Raw genomic sequence first — 23,700 nt, 5'->3', positions numbered from 1 at the left:
ATGAACTGGTTCAACATACTTAACTGGTGGTTTTATGAATTATAATGAATGTTGCTTTCTAAAAATGAATATCTCAAAGAGGAAGTAACCTCCTTGGCATGCTTGCAGCTATACAACACATTTGTTTCATTGCTTTCAAGCGCCAGTGCGGGAGGCTCTGAATAAGTCAATGGGAGGACTTCAGTCAGAGCAGCAAGCAGGTCTAGTGAGCAGATCAGATGACATGCTTGGGAGATTAACAAGAAGAGGTAAGTATTTTACAAATAAATATAGAATTAATCTAAAGATTTCTTTCTTCAAAAGAACTGCTATTATAGCTTTAACTTCTATTCAGTGGCTTAAAAACCAAAATGAAAATTTTACCAATGTTACAGGAGAGAGATTTAATATAGGATTTACAGATCTTATTTATTTATTTGAGAGGAAGAGAGATAGAGAGCACAAGTGGGGAGGAGAGGGAGAAGCAGGGGGCCCTGATGCGGGGCTCGATCCCAAGACGCTGGGATCATGACCTGAACCGAAGGCAAACGCTCAACAGACTGAGCCACGCAGGTGCTCCAGGATTTACAGATTCTATGAATAAATGGTTTAACCTTTCTCTTAGCTTAGCCTCCTTCCTGAGGAAACTGGGGAGGTTAAGGGAAACAATGACTACTTAAAAAAAGCACTGTTTCAAATCTGGCATAAAGTGATAAATTTGGAAAATATTTGTGCCAGTAAAGAATGGGCTTTCTTTGAAAGATGAAGTTATTAAAAACAATTATTTGTATCCTACTAATACCTATTTTTTTTCCTTCTCTCAAACTAAAGGAATTTTAACATTTTGCATAAAAATGGCAATTATATCAGTATTAAGATAAACCTGATCAGATAAAACCCAATTACAAATAAGGACTCCTAGCTGGTAAATCATTTATTTGGGCCTTAGGTGGGCTTGAAGAATTTCTAGGTGGGTAACCAGTGTGTACCAAAAAGTTCTATTCAGGACTGTTTTAGTGCTTTGATGTTTCTGTTCTTCCGTACATATTCTATGGTAAAGGTAAAAAGACATTCAAGGGTCAGGAAACATCTAGCCTTTTTTTGTAACCGCTGAAAAAATTAATGCATCTCCTGTTTCGTAACCCAATGCATATCAGGAACCTGACTGTGGAAATCGGCTGCACTGTCACAAACGCACAAGAGACCTATTGAGATGGAAAGGGCTACTAAGTTCAAGAGTATTTTCTGTTTTGTTAAAATAACAAAACAGAATAATGCAATCTACGTATTTTATATCTAGGGGGAACTCTTGGAACTCATTGGCATTCAAATTCAAACACGAGTCTACTGCTACAGCAGAGAGAGAGAGAGAGCGAAGAGAGAAACTAATAAACAGTCTTTCTTTCACAGCTATCAGTTTCTTTCACTAAGCCTTCCGAAATCTGAGCCTCTGCAGAAGACTAAACCCTTGGGCCTCACCTACAGAAATGGACAGAAGCGTGTACACTCTCATTTTCGAGAACCTGAAAATTTTTTTTTCAAAGGAAGGAGTCAACTTTGGCTTTGAGTGTTTGGCCTAGGTACAATGCCTTTAAAAAGCAGATGACCAGCTTAGCTATCGACCATGCTGACCATTGTCCAGAATTGGATCACATCACACAAAAACAGCAAATGGCCTTCTCCTACAGAATATCAGAACAGAGCACAATTCCTGAGCACATTTTGCAGAGTTCCTTTCATCACTTAATCTTTGCTAACTGGTCTGGATTACAGACAGAATCGATACCAGAGGAAATGAAACAGATTGGTGAGCAACAGGGAAATAAACCGCGCTGGGCAGCTCTTCTGATACTCACGGTGATAATACCCACAATCGGTGGGAACATCCTGGTTATTCTGGCTGTTTCAAGGGAGAAAAAGCTGCAGTATGCTACCAATTATTTTCTAATGTCCTTGGCAGTGGCTGATTTGCTGGTTGGATTGTTTGTGATGCCGATTGCCCTCTTGACAATAATGTTTGGTAAGTATTTCACTTTGTTCCTGGCATCAAACCACAGAACTATGATATACTATCAGAGAAATGGATACTCAGTCTTTAAAGATGGACTTGGACCATTTAAAGATACAGTGAGTAAACAGTCCCTCATTTCCATCATTCTCTACGGTTGATAATCAGTTTTAAAGAGCAAAAAATAATTTCTTAGAAACAATTCTACTCCTTCCCCGGGCATCTAATAAAAGTCTAATCAGCCATCTAATCATTTAAAGTCATCCAAGTTACTAGCAATATTCATAGATTCTGCATTCATCACCTAAAAATGATAGTGAAGAACAGACCTATACTTTAACTTTCCCATTATTAATACTTTTTTCTCCCTCGACAAAGCAACAGCTAGGACACTTCTGTGACAGTTAGTTATTAGTTATGTGCTGGGTTATTTATTAATGATAAAATCTTTAAATCACTCAATTCCAATTTGAATCACTAAACACCAATTTAAAATTGGAGTTGTTCTAAAAATTCTTGTTATATTTCTTAATCGTTTGTGTACTTCAGACTTAAACATAATTCTTACACATGTGGCATGTTAAGAAAATATTATGCTTAGTTGCTAAAGGAAATGGTCTGGCTCAGTGTCCTAAGAGATGATTCATCTGTTTAACTTTTATGATTTCTAACCATCCATGTCCTTGATACACGTAAGAAAAATCTGACTTAAAAGAAAATTAAATATTAAAATTTTATTAAAAATTATTAAAATTAAACGATTAAAACAAGTGACCAAAACCTGAGTTATTACAATAATAATATAACTTGATATTAGAATATTAGTTTGTTATAATAAAAAAGATAACGATACTAAAATGAAGTAGTTTTCATTTACATCTATCATCTCTAGTTACAGAATTTGGGTAAATACAAATAATTCTTTTGATAAATTATTAGGGCTTCTAAGAATCAGCATTAGGAGGATACTTAACTTGTTCAGTGCTTGGCATAAACTGATATTCCACTCATTAACTGCTTAAGAAAAATGATTATTTGCAGCAGATAGGACTTCTTGAAATTATGTTTATATGGTGAGGAGAAAAATATTTCAGGTTATAGAAGTAAACTTTAACTAGAATACATATTAGGAGAATAAAAACTCCAATTTAAACTGTTATATTTAGGTTTAAATGTTACATTTTTAAGTAATTACAGAAAGATATCTAAAATTAAGTATTTGATCCCCCAGGGGCGCCTGGGTGGCTCAGTCGTTAAGCATCTGCCTTCGGCTCAGGGCGTGATCCTGGCGTTATGGGATCGAGCCCCACATCAGGCTCCTCTGCTGTGAGCCTGCTTCTTCCTCTCCCACTCCCCCTGCTTGTGTTCCCTCTCTCGCTGGCTGTCTCTATCTCTGTCAAATAAATAAATAAAATCTTTAAAAAAAAAAAAAGTATTTGATCCCCCAAATATCAGATGGTGACAAGCTGAAACTTTCCATTCTAAACTAACATCTAACCGAGGCTTTAAATTCTGTAGCAGGGCAAGCAGTAAAATAAGTAAGGTCCTACTGCTTTAATGGACTCTCTAATCATTAATAATATCTACCTATCCCCTTCTCTTTTATAAATTTGTAACCTTTTAAATATTTTAGTACAACATGTAACCATGGAAAGTAATTAAGAAATCTTACTCTAAAGGAGAACTTAAAGGATCTTAATTCTGAATAAAGTTTAAAAAGAAAGTAGATAAGGATTATGTAGAAACATTTAGGTATATTTGGGAAAGACTACAGATATTTGATTCAAGGCTCTTATCTCCACACACAATAGTAATTTAACTGTACACACAATAGTAATTTAACTGTAGTATCACACCCTTTAAATGCTTTTGCTAGACATACAAAAAGTGTTACAATGCTCATCTTATACTATCATAAAATTTAACTGATACATTATTTTGAATAAATGAGATTGAATGAGTTACACAGAACTGAATTTTAACTTTAAAGTCCGTAAGTCCATATCAAACATCTACTATATGCAAATTACTGTGGTAGATACTCAAATTATCAGCTAAATAGTTAAGGAATCTTAAAAAGGTAAGTTCCATAGTATTAAAGCGACCTGATAAAACACAAAAACAGATAAGAGAGATAATTCCACGTAGTTCACAGGAAAATAGTAGGTATCTGCAGCTGACAACTAAGCTTATATTTAAATTTTGGGGGCCCAAGATATTCTTGGCAATAAATGTTAGCAGAAAACCCAACATATTTTAACATAAAATATATGGAATGTCTTCCTATTTATGTCCTAAATAATTATGATGTATGTTTTAACCACATTTCATTCTTTCAAATGCTTGTTCACCTTTAATTACAAAATAAAATCTTTCATAGTCCCAAACACTTTCACTATCAGTAATTAAGCTCTACAGGGGGATTAGATTTAAAAAAAAAATACTAACCTGGGAACTTAAACCCTATTTAAAAATTATTGCATTAAATTCATTATTAAAAACATTACTCTATTTCTATGAGAAAGTATATGAGAAAATGCATGCTTTGCCCTCTAAAAAGCTTCAAAAGGATGCACTCATAAATTGGAAACTGCACATATTACAAATTGGGACCTGACTTCAAATACTAAGATTTTTATAGCCTATCACATGTTAACAAATACAAAGACTTTCTAAATTAATGCATTTGTAAGAATTTCTTTTTTTTTTTTTTTTTAAGATTTTATTTATTTGACAGAGAGTGAGAGAGGGAACACAAGCAAGGGGAGTGGGAGAGAAAGAAGCAGGCTCCCCGCGGATCATGACCTGAGCCGAAGGCAGACGCTTAATGGATGAGCCACCCAGGCACCCCTTATAAGAATTTCTGATAACTTTAAAGGCAGGAGTAGATTTTGTGTATTTTTCTCATTATAGGAATAATCTTCCGAACTTCTGAAGTCTGTACAAAGTGTCCCTGATTCTGTAAACATAAAAAATTAACTACCACTGAGTGGTATGAGTGATTTTAATTATCTCAGGGAAATTTAACAAAGTAACAAAAGAAACTTTACATTAGTTAATGTTCTAATAATTTAAGTTTTGAAAAAAGGAGAGCAGTGAAACTTTAAAAACTGACTCTTATGCTGAGGAGTATGTTATTCAACTAAAGATTTATGTAATATTTGATTATATAATATTACTTGCTTTTTTTTTTTAACAGAATTTCTATTTTACTAAGATTATGATGACTGGCCTAACATGGTCTCTCAAATGAACTGATACCTATGTCAATTTTTCTGCCACTTCTTCCACTCTGGGAGCACTAGACTTAACCTTTGCTTTGTAGGTCTAGTTTTGACTGTTTTGTGTGTAATTCCCAAAATCCATGATCATAAGTCAGTAGCTTATAACATAAGGCTTGAAAATGCCTACTTAGAAGGCATTTAGAAATACTTGAGTAGGATGCAAAGGAAAATAGAACATCATATGCCAATATAAATAAAGACAGGATGTTCACACTTTAAGAACTTCTCTGAACTTTCCCTTCTCTCATTAAATAAATGATTAAAAATGTAAAGGAGAAAAAACAGAGTTTGGTCATTCATTGGTCATTATTGGTTTATTTGTAACTTAAGTTTTAATCCATGTCTCACAATTAAAGTTGAAACAGTATCTGTGGTACAGCTGGAAGAGGGTGTATAAAATAAAATGGCTGAAAGATAGGGATCTGAAGCAAGACGCCCCAGGCTTTGAATCCTGGTTCTCCCGTGTTGGTTTAGGCAAGTCACTTAACACATCAGTTCAATCACCTAGTCTGTAAAATGGATATGCTAAATCTTACATTGCAGGTATCTTGTGAAATGGCCAACAAAGGCCCAGCACATTACAGGCACCAATAACTGGGCAAGTATTAGCAGAGTATGAGAAGAGTTTATATACTTAAATATGTGATTTAGTTTAGATGTGAGTCTGACCAGAGATGAAATAAAAGAAAAAGAAAATCCCCCAATATTTATGCAGTGAAATACTGTTCTACCCAAGTCTTAAATGAGGGGCAAAGCAATTAAAGACACTTCTTTTTGGAAAGTGGAAATTTAAAAAACAAGAAAAAAATTTTGTAAGTATTAATCACTTGAAACATCTAAAACACTATCATATTAGACATCTAATCCCAGAATATTTCATATGTTCAAATGTAGTGGGAAAATGACAAAATAAAACAGAAGCTTCATAATAAAAATTGAAGCACTGATCTATGTCTTTCTTTTCTGAAAAATAAAGATAGAAACATAAGAATTTCTGAGAATAAAAAATGGGTACTTTGAGAACCGTGTCCTTTTGGATTTAGGATCTGTCCTACTCCAATATACTCATGAACTATTTACCTTGGTAAACTCTATAGGCACAGTCCCCTTGGGATAGCTTTAAAAGTAGTCATTTAAAATCTTCAAAAGGCAAATATTTTATGTCTCAGATTTATAGACTAATTTGAATTATTTTTCTTTATTAATCATGTAACTCAGCTTTCCAAACTAAAAACTTGCCGAAAGAGTAGGCAGGTTTCAGATCAAATGAGTCCATCTCACCAAGAAATGGAGTTTCTGGTTTAAAAAACTCAGGTTTTTATACCACTTAAAAAGAAAGCAAAATAAATAAATAGCCATCCATGGCAATACATATAGATTATTTATGTTTGCTATTTATATATATACATACATATAAATATGTATATATAGAGAGTAAAAGGCATACTTTCATGACAAAGTTAAACACGTTCTCATGCCTTTTTTTAAAAAAGCCATAAGTTCAATTGGATACATGTACTCTTGCTACAGCAGGCAGGAGGACAAACATACTGATTTTACAGTGATGATATGACTTAACATTTCTAAGTAGGAGTGTTTTAATGGGCAGGCTAGTTGGCTAGTTTCTGTCAAACAGTAATAGTAATAAGAACTAACATTTATGGAGTGCTTTCTCTATGCCAGACGTTGTTCTAAACACTTTACATGTATTACTGCATTTAATCTTCAAAGCAATCCTATAAAATTGGTATCACCATCATTATCCCCATTTTACAAGAGAGGACAGAGGAATACATAAATGGCAGAGACATGATTTGAACCCCAGCAAACGGACTCCAGAATTCAGTCTTAACTTACTCTTTCACACTGCTTTCTCAAATGAAATGAGAAACTATGTCAACCAAAACAGTCATATTTGACAAATAGCCAACATTTACATCTTAAATAACCCTACCTAACAAGATAGCCATATAGTTTTCTCTAGGGACAAGGCAGAACCCAATATTTTTTTAAAGTTATATTTCATATTACATGATACGGAACACTTGGGTCTCAAACATACTTGTGTGAATCTTTGAGATGATCGCCAGATCTCTTTTCTGAGGAAGATATTAGACCTAGGCCCACACCTATGAAGTTGCTGAACCTTGTCTGGAGACAAACAGAAACTGATGTAACTGAATGGCAATTCTACCACCCCTTATGTATGGTGGTATTTGAGGCATGCAAGGCTTCATTTTAAACAACAAAATATTTGCGCTATTAATATTTTTAGATAAATAACAAACTATAATCCACGACTCACAAGATTTCTTTTGCTCCTATAATTACCAATCTGTTATTTCAGGCATCCACAGAAGTGCCTTTATTCAAACCTTATTGAAATTAAATTCCTCGGGGCCCCTGGGTGGCACAGCGGTTAAGTGTCTGCCTTCGGCTCAGGGCATGATCCCGGCGTTTTGGGATCGAGCCCCACATCAGGCTCCTCTGCTGGGAGCCTGCTTCTTCCTCTCCCACTCCCCCTGCTTGTGTTCCCTCTCTCGCTGGCTGTCTCTCTCTGTGTCAAATAAATAAAATCATTAAAAAAAAAATTCCTCTTTCAGATTAATTTGGGAGCAGCTGGAGGGAGAGGTAGGTTTTTCAAAGAAATTTTGTGCACTTTTTGTGAGACAACAAATACTATACAACTTAAAAGTTTTCCTTCTTCTGTCTTAGCTTTTATGAAAAAGACAAGTTTAGAGCCCTAGAATAGAAGTAATTAATTTAGTTCAAGTACCTGATAACTTATTTCCCTTATATTGACTTATATATACTTTTTTAAAAATACAAATCTATAACTGGTTCACTTGAAATAGTATATAAGTTCTTATGGAAATAAGCTGGACATAACACATTATAACAAATAAATGAAATTATAAATCCTTAAAACAAATTAAAACTCCTAATAAAAATAACATATGAAGTTTTGGAATAGTTTATCTACCCCACACCAAACCAACTTAACCTTTTTTTAGTTATTCTGAATAGTACGAAACTTTTCTGACCTTGAGCCTATCAACTTAATACTAACTGAAAAGACAATTTTAGAAATGAAAGTATCTGGACTAGGGAAACTCCCTTTATAACCTGAGAATGTCTAGAACTGTTTTTAATTTGTACAAATTCTTAGTTACTTGAATCTATTTAAGCAGACAAGACTTTTTTTGCTTTATATAAAAGATTTCTATTAATTTAATGCAGTCGTTACTTTTATGTTCATTTCATAAAAAGCCTATTGACTAGTACCTTCATGAAACTTTCAATTATAAAGGTTAATAATAAAGATCCATCTCTCTCAATCCTAAACCTCATATCATAGTCTCCTTAAAGAAAATTCTCTATCATGCCTCAGTATTCCTACTGTTAGTACTCAGTACTGACTGAAATAAAATTATTGCAATCTGCATTAACTTTAATATCTGCTTTGTGTACCAAAATTGGAGTTTATTTTTTAAGGATTTTATTTATTTATTTGAGACAGAAAGAAATAGTGAGAGAGAACACGAGCGGGGGTAAGGGGATGGGGAGAGGGAGAAGCAGACTCCCTGCTGAGCAGGGAGCCAACGCAAGGCTGAATGCCAGGATCCCAGGATCATGACCTGAACCGAAGGCAGATGCTTAACCTACTAAGCCACCCGGGCGCTGCCAAAACTGGAGTTTATAAAATAAATTCATTCTGTTGGAAAGTGAGCTTTCCAACAACAAGGCTTCACAGGAGCACTAAAGAGCTTTCTCTTTTAGCCCACAATTAGGAATATGTGAGTCAAATTGTCTATTTTCCAAAGACTTGTACTTTTTACATGAGAATCCTATTGTGGCTTCCCGCTCCTGGCTACTAGATTTATGACTATAATTTTCCAGATCTTAATTTAAAAACATATAACCCATAATTAGAAAAGCTAAATAGGGGCACCTGGGTGGCACAGCGGTTAAGCGTCTGCCTTCGGCTCGGGGCGTGAGCCCTGCGTTATGGGGTCGAGCCCCACATCAGGCTCCTTCGCTATGAGCCTGCTTCTTCCTCTCCCACTACCCCTGCTTGTGTTCCCTCTCTCGCTGGCTGTCTCTGTCTCTGCCAAATAAATAAATAAAATCTTTAAAAAAAAAAAAAGAAAGAAAAGCTAAATAGACAAGTTTAAAACTATGATCAGTATCTCTTGTTGTAGTTCTAGATTTGAGTATTTTTCTATCTTCACTCAGTCCTAAATGTAGAACTTCAGGACAGTTCAGAATGTAGCATCATTTCAAGTAGTTTCCACTATAAAATGCTTTCAATTATATATGATTATTTTCACTCTACTTGAACTGTTAGTTTACTTAAGCTGAGGTCCATTGCTGCCTCTCACTGTCCGAAGTCCTCTCCTACTTATTAACAGAAATCTGAATACTATGACTGAGAGGGAGAAAAATCTAACTGATTAGGTTCTCGCTAAATACAGATTTCTCTGCCATACTTGATTTATTTTGAGATGTCTCCCAACAATTCCTTCCTATGAGGCATTTTGAGCACCTATCCTACACCAGCGAACAAATGTAGGGGGATCTTTTAAGACCCAAAACACAATGTTTCCCAGAGTCTTCTAAAACACTGCTTCTCAAACATTAATTTGTATACTTTTGAAAAAGACATATTCAAGTCTATCTCAAAACTCTTTCCCTAAATGATAGTATTTTTTTGGGGGGGGGGGGTCTGGGATGCTAACCTCTCTCCACCCCCAGGCTTCTTGAATTTAAACGGTTCACAACTGAAGAGTTTCTTGGTGCTCTGAAATACTAAAATATATCTTGGTTTTCCTTTTCAATTATACCATTTATCTGTCAAAGTCAGATAATCATGCAAAAACCAGGAAAAGTAGTTTATATTTTGTCAGTGGACACACAACAATTAAACTGTAAAAAGGATTTAGATAATCTCATATATATGACATTTGTTCTACAGAAGTAATGTGCTTTTATAGCAAGGTCTAAAGTCTGTGTGTGTGTGTATGTGTGTGTGTGTGTGTTAGAAAAGTGGATTCCAACTGAGATATTCTAGGGCTAACCCTAAAATAAATTTTAGGTGTTTTGGAACTGCAAGTATATATAAACCGGGTGTATGTATAATATATAATGTATCAACCCATATGTGTATAGGGACTTGTCTCAGTACATTTATTGGAAAGCTAAGTAGGATATTCAGTTATCATATCCAAAAACTGAAATTTTTCAAAGTTAGTATTTGTCAAGTGCTTAAGACTGTATGAGGTACACAGTAAATGCTCTTTTTATAAGAGTTTGTTACATAAATTAAGTACTATGTTTAATCTTGAGACTTTCTTTTTAAACCGGAAGTCCCCAGTGCCTGGAGTGAATGATGGACTATGGAAGGATAACAATGCATTTTTCTTCAGAATAATCTGAAGCTCTTCCTTTTGCAAACTTTACTCAAGAACTACTTCTTTCAAAAAGAAAACTCAAATCATTTCACTTAACTATTTCATCAAATGAGAGTTTGCTATAAACAAAGATCATGCAGCTGGTTATTGCTAGAAATGAGCCAAACCCTAGGTCTCACTGAGACTCCCATTCTAATACTCTTTTTGCCACATTATATTGCTTCCTCTATATGGTAAAATATATTCTTTTTACACAAAAGCAGCTTAAAAATTAATTTTATTTGACTAGCAAGGTTAAGTTCCAGTTGCCACACTGTGGAAATTTTTAAAAGATCACAAAAGGAACAGACAAAAGAGCAACTGCAGTCAAATGAATGCTAAAAATGCTAAACTGCTGATTTTGAAAAAGGGTGTTGTGATTATTATACAAAATAGAAAATTTATTTAAAAGGTACTATTTACAGAAATATACTTAATATTATTGACTCCATTAAGTTAGACATCTTGTGGAGATTAACTCTTAAAATTTCAGATGAATAACAAAAAAAGTTTAAAAATATGTATCACTTTAAAAAGAAATTGCAGATTGAAGACTGCCATTTTGTAAGAGAATATGTTTTTGTTTTGCTTTTCAGAGGCTATGTGGCCCCTCCCACTTGTTCTATGTCCTGTCTGGTTATTTCTTGACGTTCTTTTTTCTACTGCATCCATCATGCATCTCTGTGCCATTTCTGTGGATCGTTATATAGCCATCAAAAAGCCAATCCAGGCCAATCAATATAACTCGCGAGCCACAGCATTCATCAAGATTACAGTGGTATGGTTAATTTCAGTAGGTATGTGGGGAATGTCAGGGTGTGGGGTGGTAAAAATAAATAACTTTTGGTTTCTTTTGGGTAAGAAATATACCAGGCCTGGTAGGCTGTGAAACTTAGCAAGAGGGGTCAAGACAGACTACTGATATACTACTGATATACCAACACAAGCTCTTTATGTCACGTCATCATATAGTTTCTAAACCACACTATCAGCAACATGTGTGAAAAAGTAAAAAGTTCATGTCCTCAGAAAGAACCATCTTCGCAATGTTTACTGAGATATCTTCCTGCTTTGATTTTGACATGCAGGAAGACTAAGTCTAAAAACAGTTTTTGTTTTTGTCAACAGATCATTAAGGTCTAGGCAGCACACAGAATCTCAAAATGAATATTAAAGTAACAAAAAAATAAAATGCATCTTCAGTAACACTTAAGAAGATAAACAGGAAAAGAGAAAACGGAAAAAAACCCAAACATTTTGTATGCAGGTATTAAAGACCATAAATTAATCTTGGAAGCCAATATGTGTACAGAATAAAGGCAGTAAGTGTCTACATAAGTGTTTTGGATATATGTTCAATCAGAGGTTTTAAGAGAGATGCTAGTGATATTTAGAAAAGATTTATAGAAGAAAATAATATTTCTTCTAAACTGTCTTATGCCCTTGTGCCCATCTTTAATGCTCAAAGATAGCTGCTATAATAGAGTATTCTAGCATGAAGTACATCATAAATAATTCAAACCTCCTATAAGTTAATATCCGAAAAACAGATTCACAATTACTATGATCATCGATAATCTCACTGGAAGATTCACTTCTTCTTAGCAAATAAATAAATAAGGAAAAAAATTAAGAGAGATCTGGAATGCTAACAGGAAAACAAGAAAAAGACATGGTCGTTCTCTATCAGAATTAGCCCTGGGCAAAAAAGTGAGAAAGTAAGATAATGAAAGTGACCTTTACATTCCTGAAATAATACCAGGGCCAAACCTCTTTTGAAAAGTTTAGAGGTAAAAATAAGGAGTATTACTCCTCTGGCTTGTGAAGAAAGTAGGGTCAAGGAAACGTCTATTCAGAATGGACAGGTTTACAAGCAGTGAGGCTAGTTTTGAAGACAGACGCTAATTGACAGAGTAGAAAGGCCCCCCAAAAGAAGCTAGTGAGAGGGCATGGGAGATAATGGGTAAAAGTCATCAAAATTTTAAGTGGAAAGGAGGGAAACTATAGTAGCTCATGCCAGAAGTCCCACATCTTTTTGGTAAACTCACTGCAATAAGGGAGAGGATGGGGGAGACAGTGTGAGGTATGTGTATTTTGGGGTAAGGTGGAGGAAATGGGGCAAAGGCAGGGAGAAAACAGGAGAAATGATCCTTAAGAAGAATTAAAACATTTGAAACCATGAAATATGATCAATCTAATAAATAGTCTACTGTTAGAAGTGATACCCCAATTAAGGCTGGTTCACATGAATCCATAAACAGATCACATCTCTGTTGAGTACCTATGATATACTAGATATCAAGAATACATGATCCAGCCATTGCACTACTGGGTGTTTACCCCAAAGATACAGACGTAGTAAAGAGAAGGGCCATATGCACCCCAATGTTCATAGCAGCAATGTCCACAATAGCTAAATCGTGGAAGGAGCCGAGATGCCCTTCAACAGATGACTGGATTAAGAAGTTGTGGTCCATATATACAATGGAATATTACTCAGCTATCAGAAAGAACGAGTTCTCAACATTTGCTGCAACATGGACGGCACTGGAGGAGATAATGCTAAGTGAAATAAGTCAAGCAGAGAAAGACAACTATCATATGATTTCTCTCATCTATGGAACATAAGAACTAGGATGATCAGTAGGGGAAGAAAGGGATAAAGAAAGGGGGGTAATCAGAAGGGGGAATGAAACATGAGAGACTATGGACTATGAGAAACAAACTGAGGGCCTCAGAGGGGAGGGGGGTGGGGGAATGGGATAGACCGGTGATGGGTAGTAAGGAGGGCACGTATTGCATGGTGCACTGGGTGTTATACGCAACTAATGAATCATCGAGCCTTACATTGGAAATCGGGGATGTACTGTATGGTGACTAACATAATATAATAAAAAATCATTAAAAAAAAAAGATATCAAGAATACAAAGATAAATCAAAAGAGCCTTTATTTTCAAGGAAGGCAGATAATAAACAAATTAGACTAATACAAAGTGTTAAGTATTTAGGTGGAAAAGAATAAAAAGAAGACTCTTTATAGCTTTGGAAGGGATCTTATAAATTCACTTTTTCCTTTTACAGATGAGAAAAGAAACCTAGAGGTTTTATTTTTTTTTAAAATATTTTATTTACTTATTGAGAGAGAGAACGAGTGCATGAGCAGGAGGGGAGGAGCAGAAGGAGGGGGAGGCGCAGAGGGAGAGGGAGAAGCAGGCTCCCTGCTAAGCAGGGAGCCCAACGGCGGGCTCAATTCCAGTACCCTGGGATCATGACCTGCGCCGAAGGCAGACACTTAACTGACTGAGCCACCCAGGTGCCCTGAAACCTAGAGGTTTTTTTTTTTTTTTTTTAAGATTTTATTTATTTATTTAACAGAGATAGAGACAGCCAGTGAGAGAGGGAACACAAGCAGGGGAGTGGGAGAGGAAGAAGCAGGCTCCTAGCAGAGGAGCCTGATGTGGGGCTCGAACCCAGAACGCTGGGATCACGCCCTGAGCCGAAGGCAGACGCTTAACCGCTGTGCCACCCAGGCGCCTCGAAACCTAGAAGTTTTAAATAGTTGGCTTAAAGACTGTTAACAGCTTTTCAGCACCAAGGCCAAGATCAATGCTGTGTTTATTTCATCACACTTCATTTTGTAGGACCACTGACAGTTTACTAACTTTGTAGAAGAAAAAGCAGATGATAGGGTTAGTTCAGTTTTTAAATTCTGCAAAATGCTGAAAAGAGCTCACTTTCTTCTGGACTTAGTTATCCTAGGTAAGACCTGGCAAATAGTAAGGTATGAAAGAATAAGGGGATAAGGGTATAAAAAGTATCAGCGAAAACTTACGTTATTGACCACCAAACTGGTTGAGAAGGTAATGTGAGCCTTGAAGGAGGTTAATGGAATGTGAAAATAGAGAAGGGCGAATGGACTAAAGGTCAAGATAACTGTAAAAAGAAGTCCCACAGTAATGAAGAGTAGCAGGACAAGAAAGGGAAATATCACACAAAGTTCATGGTTTTAGATATGGGACAGCTTGAAGAGGGCTTATGGATGCCTTCAGGAGTACAAATAATAATAATAATGAGGGTTGATACACTTGAAACTAATATAATAACTACACTGGAATTTTTTAAAAATAATAAAAGAAATTAGAGTGGAGTTCAACAGACACAAAATGAAGATGTCAGAAGGGTCATCAATGAGATCAAGTCATGGAAAGTAACAACAATGGAGCAGTAGAGAGGACGGCTTTAGCAAGGTGCTGAATCTACTGAGGAAGATGGACAGATGTCCTGGAGGTTGGTAGATGACCTGGATGGAGAACAGAGTGCTGTAAGCAGATTATAAATAGACTTCAAAAGGGAAGGGTTTTAGGGAGAAAGAACAGTGGAACAATCACTTAGAAATAACGGTACAGTAGAGGTCAGCCAACTTTTCCTGTAAAGGGCAAGATAGTAAATATTTTGGGCTTGCAGGCTCTAATGGTTTCTGTCAACTACTCAACTCTGCAGCAGGAGAGTAAAGCAGCAATTTCTTAACAAATGGGGATGCCTGTGTTCCAAAAAAATTTTATTTAGAAAAACAGAATGCAGGCCAGATTTGGTGCTCAAGCTGTAGTGTGCTGACCCCTAGTGTAGAAGTATACAGAATCTGCTTTCTGGTGGCATAGTTGAGGAAAAGTAGAAAAAGCAGTAGCCTCCCTGTTACAAAGGATTTGAGGAAAAGTAGAAAAAGCAATAGCCTCCCTGTTACAAAGGATTTGAGGAAAATATTTTGTCAAGGGCTCTTCAGTTTACCATAAAAAGGCTGTGTACATGACGAAGTACTTTCAGATCCATAAAAAACACAAGGATTCTAGAGGTTTCTGAAGATCAGTTAATTAAAACTTCTTTTTAAGAATCTGCTGTTTCAAAGGGAAATAATTCAGGATGACACTTGTGTACTTGTCTTTCTAATAAGCTACTTCACTAGGCAAGATCGTATTTAAATACCTACTTCATAGTATTTAAAGTATTAGAAAATCAGCATGAGATACATTTCTTTCGTATCTGTTAGAGGAACTCTCAACTTGAAAATAAAATTTATGATTCATATGATCTCAAATATTTAAGTAGCATTTTTAAAAAAAACAATGAACTCCCCTTAGTTTTCCCTAAGTCGTCAGAGGAAAAGATTAAAACATTCATAAATTTCCAAAAAATGAAAACGTCTGTTAAATGAAACTGTGTAGCCTCAAAGATAATAGGTATCTATCTAGAATTAAGATACTGCATGAATGTACTCTGAGGTCTCTTCAAATCAACTACAATGGATATAAAAATAAAGCAAATGCTCTTCTGAACTCCTTTTCCTTAACCTGGGACAGATCAACAAAACACAATCAGATTATGAGAAATGGAGAGTAAGCGAAGACATTCTCTCCTATTTTGTGGACATACTACAGATTTAGGGAAGCTTAAATTATAAACTTGAAATCACTAATCAATCTCTGTTTAAAAACATCAGGTTTGCTTATTTGGGTTCTATTTGTTAAATCTTCCTTTAATTAAATGCTTTGACAGATTCTGCATTCAATGTACTAGGAATGACAGTACACTAACCACATAAAGTCACTAAGATAAACTCTAAAAGGCGGGCACCTGGGTGGCTCAGGGATCAGGTCCTGGGATCCAGCCCTGCATCGGGGTTCCCTGCTCTGCTGGGAGCCTGCTTCTTCCTCTCCCACTCCCCCTGCTTGTGTTCCCTCTCTCGCTGGTTGTCTCTCTCTCTGTCAAATAAATAAATAAAATCTTAAAAAAAAAAAAAAAAAAAGATAAACTCTAGAAGGACCTAATCTAAGAGTAAAAGGTCATAAAATTAACTCAATTTATCTTGTTTCCTCTTCCTTAGGCATTGCCATTCCAGTACCTATTAGAGGGATAGAAACTGATGTGGGTAACCCAAGCAACATCACCTGTGTGCTGACGAAGGATCGTTTTGGCAACTTCATGCTCTTTGGCTCACTGGCTGCCTTCTTCGCACCCCTAGCAATCATGATTGTCACCTACTTTCTCACTATCCATGCTTTACAGAAGAAAGCTTACTTGGTCAAAAACAAGCCACCTCAACGCCTAACATGGCTGGCTGTGTCTACAGTTTTCCAAAGGGATGAAACACCTTGCTCATCACCTGAAAAGGTGGCAATGCTGGATGGTTCCCACAAGCACAAAACTCTGTCCAACTCAAGTGATGACATACTTAGGCGAAGAATGTCCACAGTTGGAAAAAAGTCCGTGCAGACCATTTCCAATGAACAGAGAGCCTCCAAGGTTCTAGGGATTGTTTTTTTTCTCTTTTTGCTCATGTGGTGCCCCTTTTTTATTACAAATATAACTTTAGTTTTATGTGATTCCTGCAACCAGACTACTCTCAAAATGCTCCTAGAGGTATTTGTATGGATAGGCTATGTTTCCTCAGGGGTGAATCCTTTGGTCTACACCCTCTTCAATAAGACATTTCGAAATGCATTCGGCCGATATATCACCTGCAATTACCGGGCCACGAAATCAGTAAAAACTATCAGAAAATGCTCCAGCAATATCTATTTCCGAAATCCAATGGCAGAGAACTCAAAGTTTTTCATGAAACATGGAACGCGAAATGGGATTAACCCTGCCATGTACCAGAGCCCAATGAGGCTCCGCAGCTCAAACATTCAGGCTTCCTCAATCATTCTACTAGATACACTTCTCCTCACAGAAAATGAAGGTGACAAAACTGAGGAGCAAGTCAGTTATGTATAGAAGGAATGTCAGTTTTCATGTAATTAATACAACGATGAGTAAGGTGATGAGGCAGATATAAATGGAACAAGAATTATATAAAGAATAACTTTATGTCATGTATCAAATCATCTCTTTAAAGTAAGAGTTATCTATTAAGATTATAGAACTTTCTTTATTTGGACAAAGCTACTCCACGAAAAAAATTATTTTGTACAGCTGCAAACAAAAATAATCCAGCAGTGTGTGGCTAAGTGTTAAGGTATTCAAATGAAAATAAAATTAAATAAATCAATAAGTTTTGGTCTTAAAAATAAACAATGTCATTATAAGAATTTGTTTAGTTCCTAATTGTATGCAAAGCTGTGCTAAGAATGAAACAAAACAAGACAAAAAAGCATTAACCTCCTCAAAGCCTTAAAAACATAAGGCATAACACAGAACAACAGTGACAGGGAACAGAAGACTAAAAAGTGCATAAAATGATTGCATCTGGAGGTAAGCTAAGATTGTCATTACAGTCTGGCTCAGTTAAATGTAGTCATGATTTTGCTTTGATCAAGAAACTTGTCTTGATGGAAGAGGTAGGGAGGATAGTAGCTGGGTATCACACAAAGTAACAGGATCTCGGAACTAGAGCTGTTTGTCCAGTAAGTATACTTACTGGATTAAAAGAAGAATTAAAAAATTAGGAAGACATAAATTCTTAAAATATAGTTCAAGAAGGTCAAATGTCTGCAGTTATTTTAAAAGTAATACATAACATCTAAAAGGGAAGAAATGATAAAATGGAGCACATTCTAAGAAAGTAAATGATGGTGCATTCTTAGGAGACAGGACAGAAACTTTCCAAATATTAAAGGTAATAAGGAAATTTGAGAATAAAAATATTCTATGAGAAGGGCGCCTGGGTGGCTCAATCGTTAAGCGTCTGCCTTCGGCTCAGGGCATGATCCCGGCGTTATGGGATCGAGCCCCGCATCAGGCTCCTCCACTGGGAGCCTGCTTCTTCCTCTCCCACTCCCCCTGCTTGTGTTCCCTCTCTCTCTCTGGCTGTCTTTCTGTCAAATAAATAAAATCTTTTTTAAAAAAACTGTTCTATGAGAGTCGCTTAGGAAAACAGTACTCTGAAGGGAAGGCATGTTGTAGAAAGCATTAGTCTATAATGAGATCTGTTTTGAATTTTAGTTCTACCGTTTAGTTCTATGACAACGAGAAATTTTATTAACTATTTTGAAATTCAACTTCCTTCTCCTTAAAAAAATTTTTCTAAGTTTCCTTCACCTTTAAAAATTCTCACTCTAGGAAAATGGCACTAATCTAAAACTTTGAGAATTTGGTTTCAACTGCAATTCCTTAAGTTGATTACATTTAATTTTCTTCACCTATAAAGTAACTTTCAGACAAAATCATCTCTAAAGTCATTTCCAGTTTCTTCTACTTATAAAGAGTCATATTATGAAAACAAAACTCAGAATGGTCCCTTAAAAATAACAAGGACATAGAACCACTCATTAGTGGTATCTGACTATCCTAGGTAGTAAAATGCTTAGCAAAGCCTAAAAGCAGCTCATGGGAGACATCTGCTGCCGAAACTGGGCATTTAGCATGAGCGTGAGCTACAGGAAAATGCAAAGGCAGAAGTTGATGTTAATTGGAGAGCAAAGCGCTGTCAGGTTAAAAAGGGAAGAAGAACAGTTTTCACAAAGCTCAACTTCCTATGTAGCAGAATATACACACCAGGCCATTGACTTATAGGATATAAAATATAAAATCACTGGGAAGAATCAACAACTGATGACAAAGAAACAAGACAAAGGAAGAGACCATTATTTGAGCAGGATTGTTTACACAAACCAACAATTACTAAAGGTACCCCTAGAAAAATATACTTTCCAAATCAAAATTATCTAGTTCCCTGATAAGAATTAAAACAAAACAAAAACCCCTCTCTGGATGGCAATAACACACCCCCCTCAAATGCCCCCCTCCCTGCCCCAGCATCTAAACTCTAGAGCAAAACCAGTGAAAGGTTAGGGTCACAGCTTGGCTAAAATAATACACCAAAAATGGACAGGGAGAAAATAGAATTATCCAACTTCTATTTTTGCTTCCATTTTTTGCCCCCCTCAGGAGAATGATTTTTGGACCAGAAAGATAAAAAGTAGGGGCGCCTGGGTGGCACAGCGGTTAAGCGTCTGCCTTCAGCTCAGAGCGTGATCCCAGCGTTATGGGATCGAGCCCCACATCAGGCTTCTCCGCTATGAGCCTGCTTCTTCCTCTCCCACTCCCCCTGCTTGTGTTCCCTCTCTCACTGGCTGTCTCTATCTCTGTTGAATAAATAAATCTTTTAAATAAAAAAAAAAAGAAAGATAAAAAGTAATGTTGTAAAGATTGATCAAAACATAAAACAGGTGAGGGGCACCGGGGGGGGGGTGCAGTTGATTAAGCTGCCGACTTTTGGTTTCAGCTCACGTTGTGGTCTCAGGGTTGTGAGAACAAGCCCTGCATCGGGCTCCAGCTCCACACGGAGTCTGCTTCAGATTCTCTCTCTTTCTTGCTCCTCTCATGCTTTCTCTCTCTCAAATAAATAAATAAATTTTTTTTTAAAATGTAAAAGAGGTGCCAAGACTGGCTGCCTTACAGAGTTCAACTCTGTAAGCTAAATGAATCACCTGAAAGAGAAGTTGTGGTTGTAATTACGGAACCACTGCTGACAAATTTGAGAAAAAAACAGAAAATGGCAAAAGTACAAAAAGACTACTAAGTGGATAAATATTCTATATTCAAAAAGAGAAAGAGGACTCAAGAAACTAAGTGTGGAGTCTACTGCAGATCTTTTCAAAAAAATGTAGAATAGCTTAATGCACATAGGTTTTGTCATACCTTAGAAAAAGAATCAATGATTATCTGGCACTTCAATGGATTACTAAAAACAATAATAACCAACTAATCACATATCCTATTTTGGAGGTATCAGACTAGTAGATCTGTATAAATACTGTCTTTAGATTTAGTGAAGGCTCTCCAGTGTCTCTGTGAACAAGCTGAACAATGAGGGCTAGAGGACAACACAATGAAGGAGGTTAGCATGTGGCTGAACAACCTTATTCAACAAAACTGCCTGGTGTAAGGAGAAACCTGATTACTATGTTATATGGGTCTGTACTTTGCTGTTTTGTTCAACATTTTTATCCACATAGGAGTAAAATATTTTACAGCCCATCCAGATAACTCTTGATAAATGGAATAACTTCCTGTCTAAGACGTTATGAAGAAGTTCCTATAACCAGTTCACAATGTTCAATATTTACTGCATTATATTATGACCTTTACAACAAAGGTTCACTCCCAGGAACTTGGGAGAAAATCTACACCAGAGATTAAAAGGACATGAGTGAGTCTCATCTAACGGACTCATCTAACATGTACCTTGGGAACTTTTTTTTTATGATTCCATCACAAATGAACTACAATAAGCAGTGTCCAAATAGAGCTAAAAGAAGTACTTTTAATTTGCCTTTGCTGGATTTTAATATAAAGTATCTTAGCCAAAAGAAACAATGGTACTTGAGATTGGAGATAAGCAGGCAGTAAGAATTGCAAGAAGTACTACAGCATCTGCCACCACTGTTAGAGTTACCACTACTATCATATGCTTAAATAAGTTAGTAGTGCCAGACGCTGTTCTAAGGGCTTTAGATATTGATTCAGTTACTCATCCAAACACACACTTTTTTTTTTTCTTCCAAGATTTATTCATTTATTTGAGACAGAGGGAGAAATAGCACAAGCAGGGAGAAGGGCAGAAGGAGAGGGAGAAGCAGGAAGCCCTACTCAGGACTCAATCCCAGGACCCTGGGATCATGACCTGAGTTGAAACCAAGAGTCTGCCATTTAACCGACTGAGCCACCCAGGTACCCCAAAAGCACACTTCTTAAATAGGTACTATTATTACACCCATTTTACAGATGAGAAATTAGAGGCTCAAAAAGGCTAACAAGCCCAAAGTCACTCAGCTTTTAAATGGAAGAGCCAGGATTCAGTCCCGGCAGATCGGTTTCAGAGTATGTCCTCTTAATCACAACTATCCTATGTCAAGGGCATCTTCAAATCTCAAGTCCAAAATAATTTTATTAAATCTGCAAATTTTTCACCCCTCTGCACTGAAACAAAGTCTATTACCTTTTATTCTCATTAAAGAGCTTCAAGAACTCTACAACCCTATGTAAGAACAACATCCTATTTGAATTGCCAATGTGTATGGAAAGAGGAGTAATAAACACATTATTTGGACTTAGAAATTTAAGCAAGTACACAGAATGCTATGAAACAAATAAACAGAAATAATAAAGTCATTTTACTACTTTTCAAATAGGTTTTTGGACTCTCAAGACACACGTGCTTCTTTTTCAGATCACCAGTACTAATCTTATTGTTAAACGGTTTTCACTCTGAACCTAGATATATCCCTCAGATATTTAGTTTCCGTTTAGTTATTGACTATTTAAAAAAAAAAAAAAAGGACTCTAAAGAGAACCAGAGATTAGAAATTATTACCTGAATAGAATGAACCCAAGTGATTCTACTGCTGCCCTCCGGACATCGTCATTGACATCGCTTACCTAGGACAAATTTGAAAGGATGATTACATTATACCATGCATTCTATTACTAGAATTAACTCATATGAGAGGCTCACATCATTCAAATGTAAATTAGACCTTATTAATATATTACTCTTTAATTAGAATGTGTTCCCTCAATTTAGGAAAAACCCAAATGAAATACTCTGTTTCAGGGTTTACAAGCCTTTTAAGGTTGGTGAAGTTTAAGAATCAGGGCTACTTCTAAAGATTATTTCAGCTGCACTATAGCTTTTCTGGGCTACACTGAAAATCTAACCATTCCTTCAATGTTGTTTTCAAAAAAGTGTGTCCTAAATTCAAGCAAAATACAAACATTTACAATTTACAACATACCACATACTTCACTGATAAAAGATAAATTAATAATAAATACTATGGGATGTGAGTATCTCTCGGAAAAAGATAATAATAGTTCTAAACCTTTTCTGCATGGGAAGATGACCTGAGGTTTACCTTCTCCTGGAACCAAGATGGTAGAAACCTACTAAGTTAAGACATACGTGCAATGTCCACTATGTTATCAGGCAACATTATTGTTTATAAACTTTATCTGGATTGGGAGGACTAGGAATGGGAAAAGCCTGTTGGAAAACATGGGCGCTGGCTTTCCTGTGCAAGGTATCTCTTGTAATAGAGCATGTTCCCTAGAGGTACCTGGAAGCTAAATTCACAGGCTGTAAAAAGAAGTGGTTTTTGTTGTTCAATAGATTTCCCTATCCTAGGGTTGTTGCACATACTCACGTGGTCTTGTCCCTTATAAATGACGGTGCCCCTTGGAGTAGGTTTTCAGAAGTTGCCCCTTCCTTTCCACCTCTACCCAAGAAAGAGTACTTACAGCAACATGTAGCAGGCGTCGAATAGCTTTGTTGTTACCCGAGCCACAATAGGCCATGGCTACAGTGTACATTCCAGATCGTCGAAGAATTGGGTCCTAAGAAGAATAATCTACATCAATTGACAAGTTATCATTTCAAACAGTGACTTCTACAATCTAACTGGCACAGCTGCATCCACCAGGGAGTTGGTTTCAGGTAAGAAACAAGAAGCTTAAGGAGAACGATTTTGCAGTTGGTAACTTTTTAAATGAATGTGGAAATACAGACTCTAATACAGGAGGAATTAACTCCTTTTAATTCTCAACGCTCTATGCAACGTGCCTGCACTGCCTTACACTGACTATATCAACTCAAGTCCAATACCAACTCACTACCCTCTGATACTCAGCTTTCATTTATTAAACAAATAACAAAGAAGCTCGCTTCTAATTCAACATTGTAACTTGCTTACTTTTTTTTTTTTTAAGATTTCATTTATTTATTCGACAGAGATAGAGACAGCCAGTGAGAGAGGGAACACAAGCAGGGGGAGTGGGAGAGGAAGAAGCAGGCTCATAGTGGAGGAGCCTGATGCAGAGCTCGATCCCATAACGCTGGGATCACGCCCTGAGCTGAAGGCAGACGCTTAACCGCTGTGCCACCCAGGCGCCCCTGCTTACTTAACTCTTGAGCACTGAGTGGAACAGATACGGTGTCTGAGAGCTGAGCAAAACAATTAGCAGTTTTATCACTTAACTACTAAC

The 23,700-nt window shown here is 36.4% G+C and overlaps 2 protein-coding genes across 3 annotated transcripts in view; one reads left to right on the top strand and one right to left on the bottom strand.

Annotated features, from left to right (window-relative positions):
• Positions 1 to 23,700, bottom strand: part of PSMD1 (proteasome 26S subunit, non-ATPase 1) — a 91,219-nt gene that overhangs the window by 41,928 nt on the left and 25,591 nt on the right. For both annotated transcript variants that reach the window (XM_045794138.2, XM_045794140.2), the window contains exons 15-16: positions 22,957 to 23,052; positions 22,034 to 22,098 (exon numbers count right to left, since the gene is read on the bottom strand). In XM_045794138.2, coding sequence (XP_045650094.1) covers positions 22,034 to 22,098; positions 22,957 to 23,052 — 161 coding nt within the window. The remainder of the gene's footprint in view (positions 1 to 22,033; positions 22,099 to 22,956; positions 23,053 to 23,700) is intronic.
• On the top strand, positions 1,141 to 18,682 carry HTR2B (5-hydroxytryptamine receptor 2B). Its single transcript, XM_045794141.2, has 3 exons — positions 1,141 to 1,999; positions 11,318 to 11,518; positions 16,601 to 18,682. The coding sequence occupies exons 1-3, from the start codon at positions 1,582 to 1,584 to the stop codon at positions 17,491 to 17,493; spliced, it is 1,512 nt and encodes a 503-aa protein (XP_045650097.2). The 5' UTR covers positions 1,141 to 1,581; the 3' UTR covers positions 17,494 to 18,682.

Source organism: Ursus americanus, chromosome 1 (assembly GCF_024610735.1).
Source record: "Ursus americanus isolate L20-20 chromosome 1, mUrsAme1.1.p, whole genome shotgun sequence".
Classification (NCBI taxonomy): Eukaryota; Metazoa; Chordata; class Mammalia; order Carnivora; family Ursidae; genus Ursus; species Ursus americanus.
Note: the sequence above shows the minus strand (reverse complement) of the source record. Positions and strands in the feature narration are given on the sequence as shown.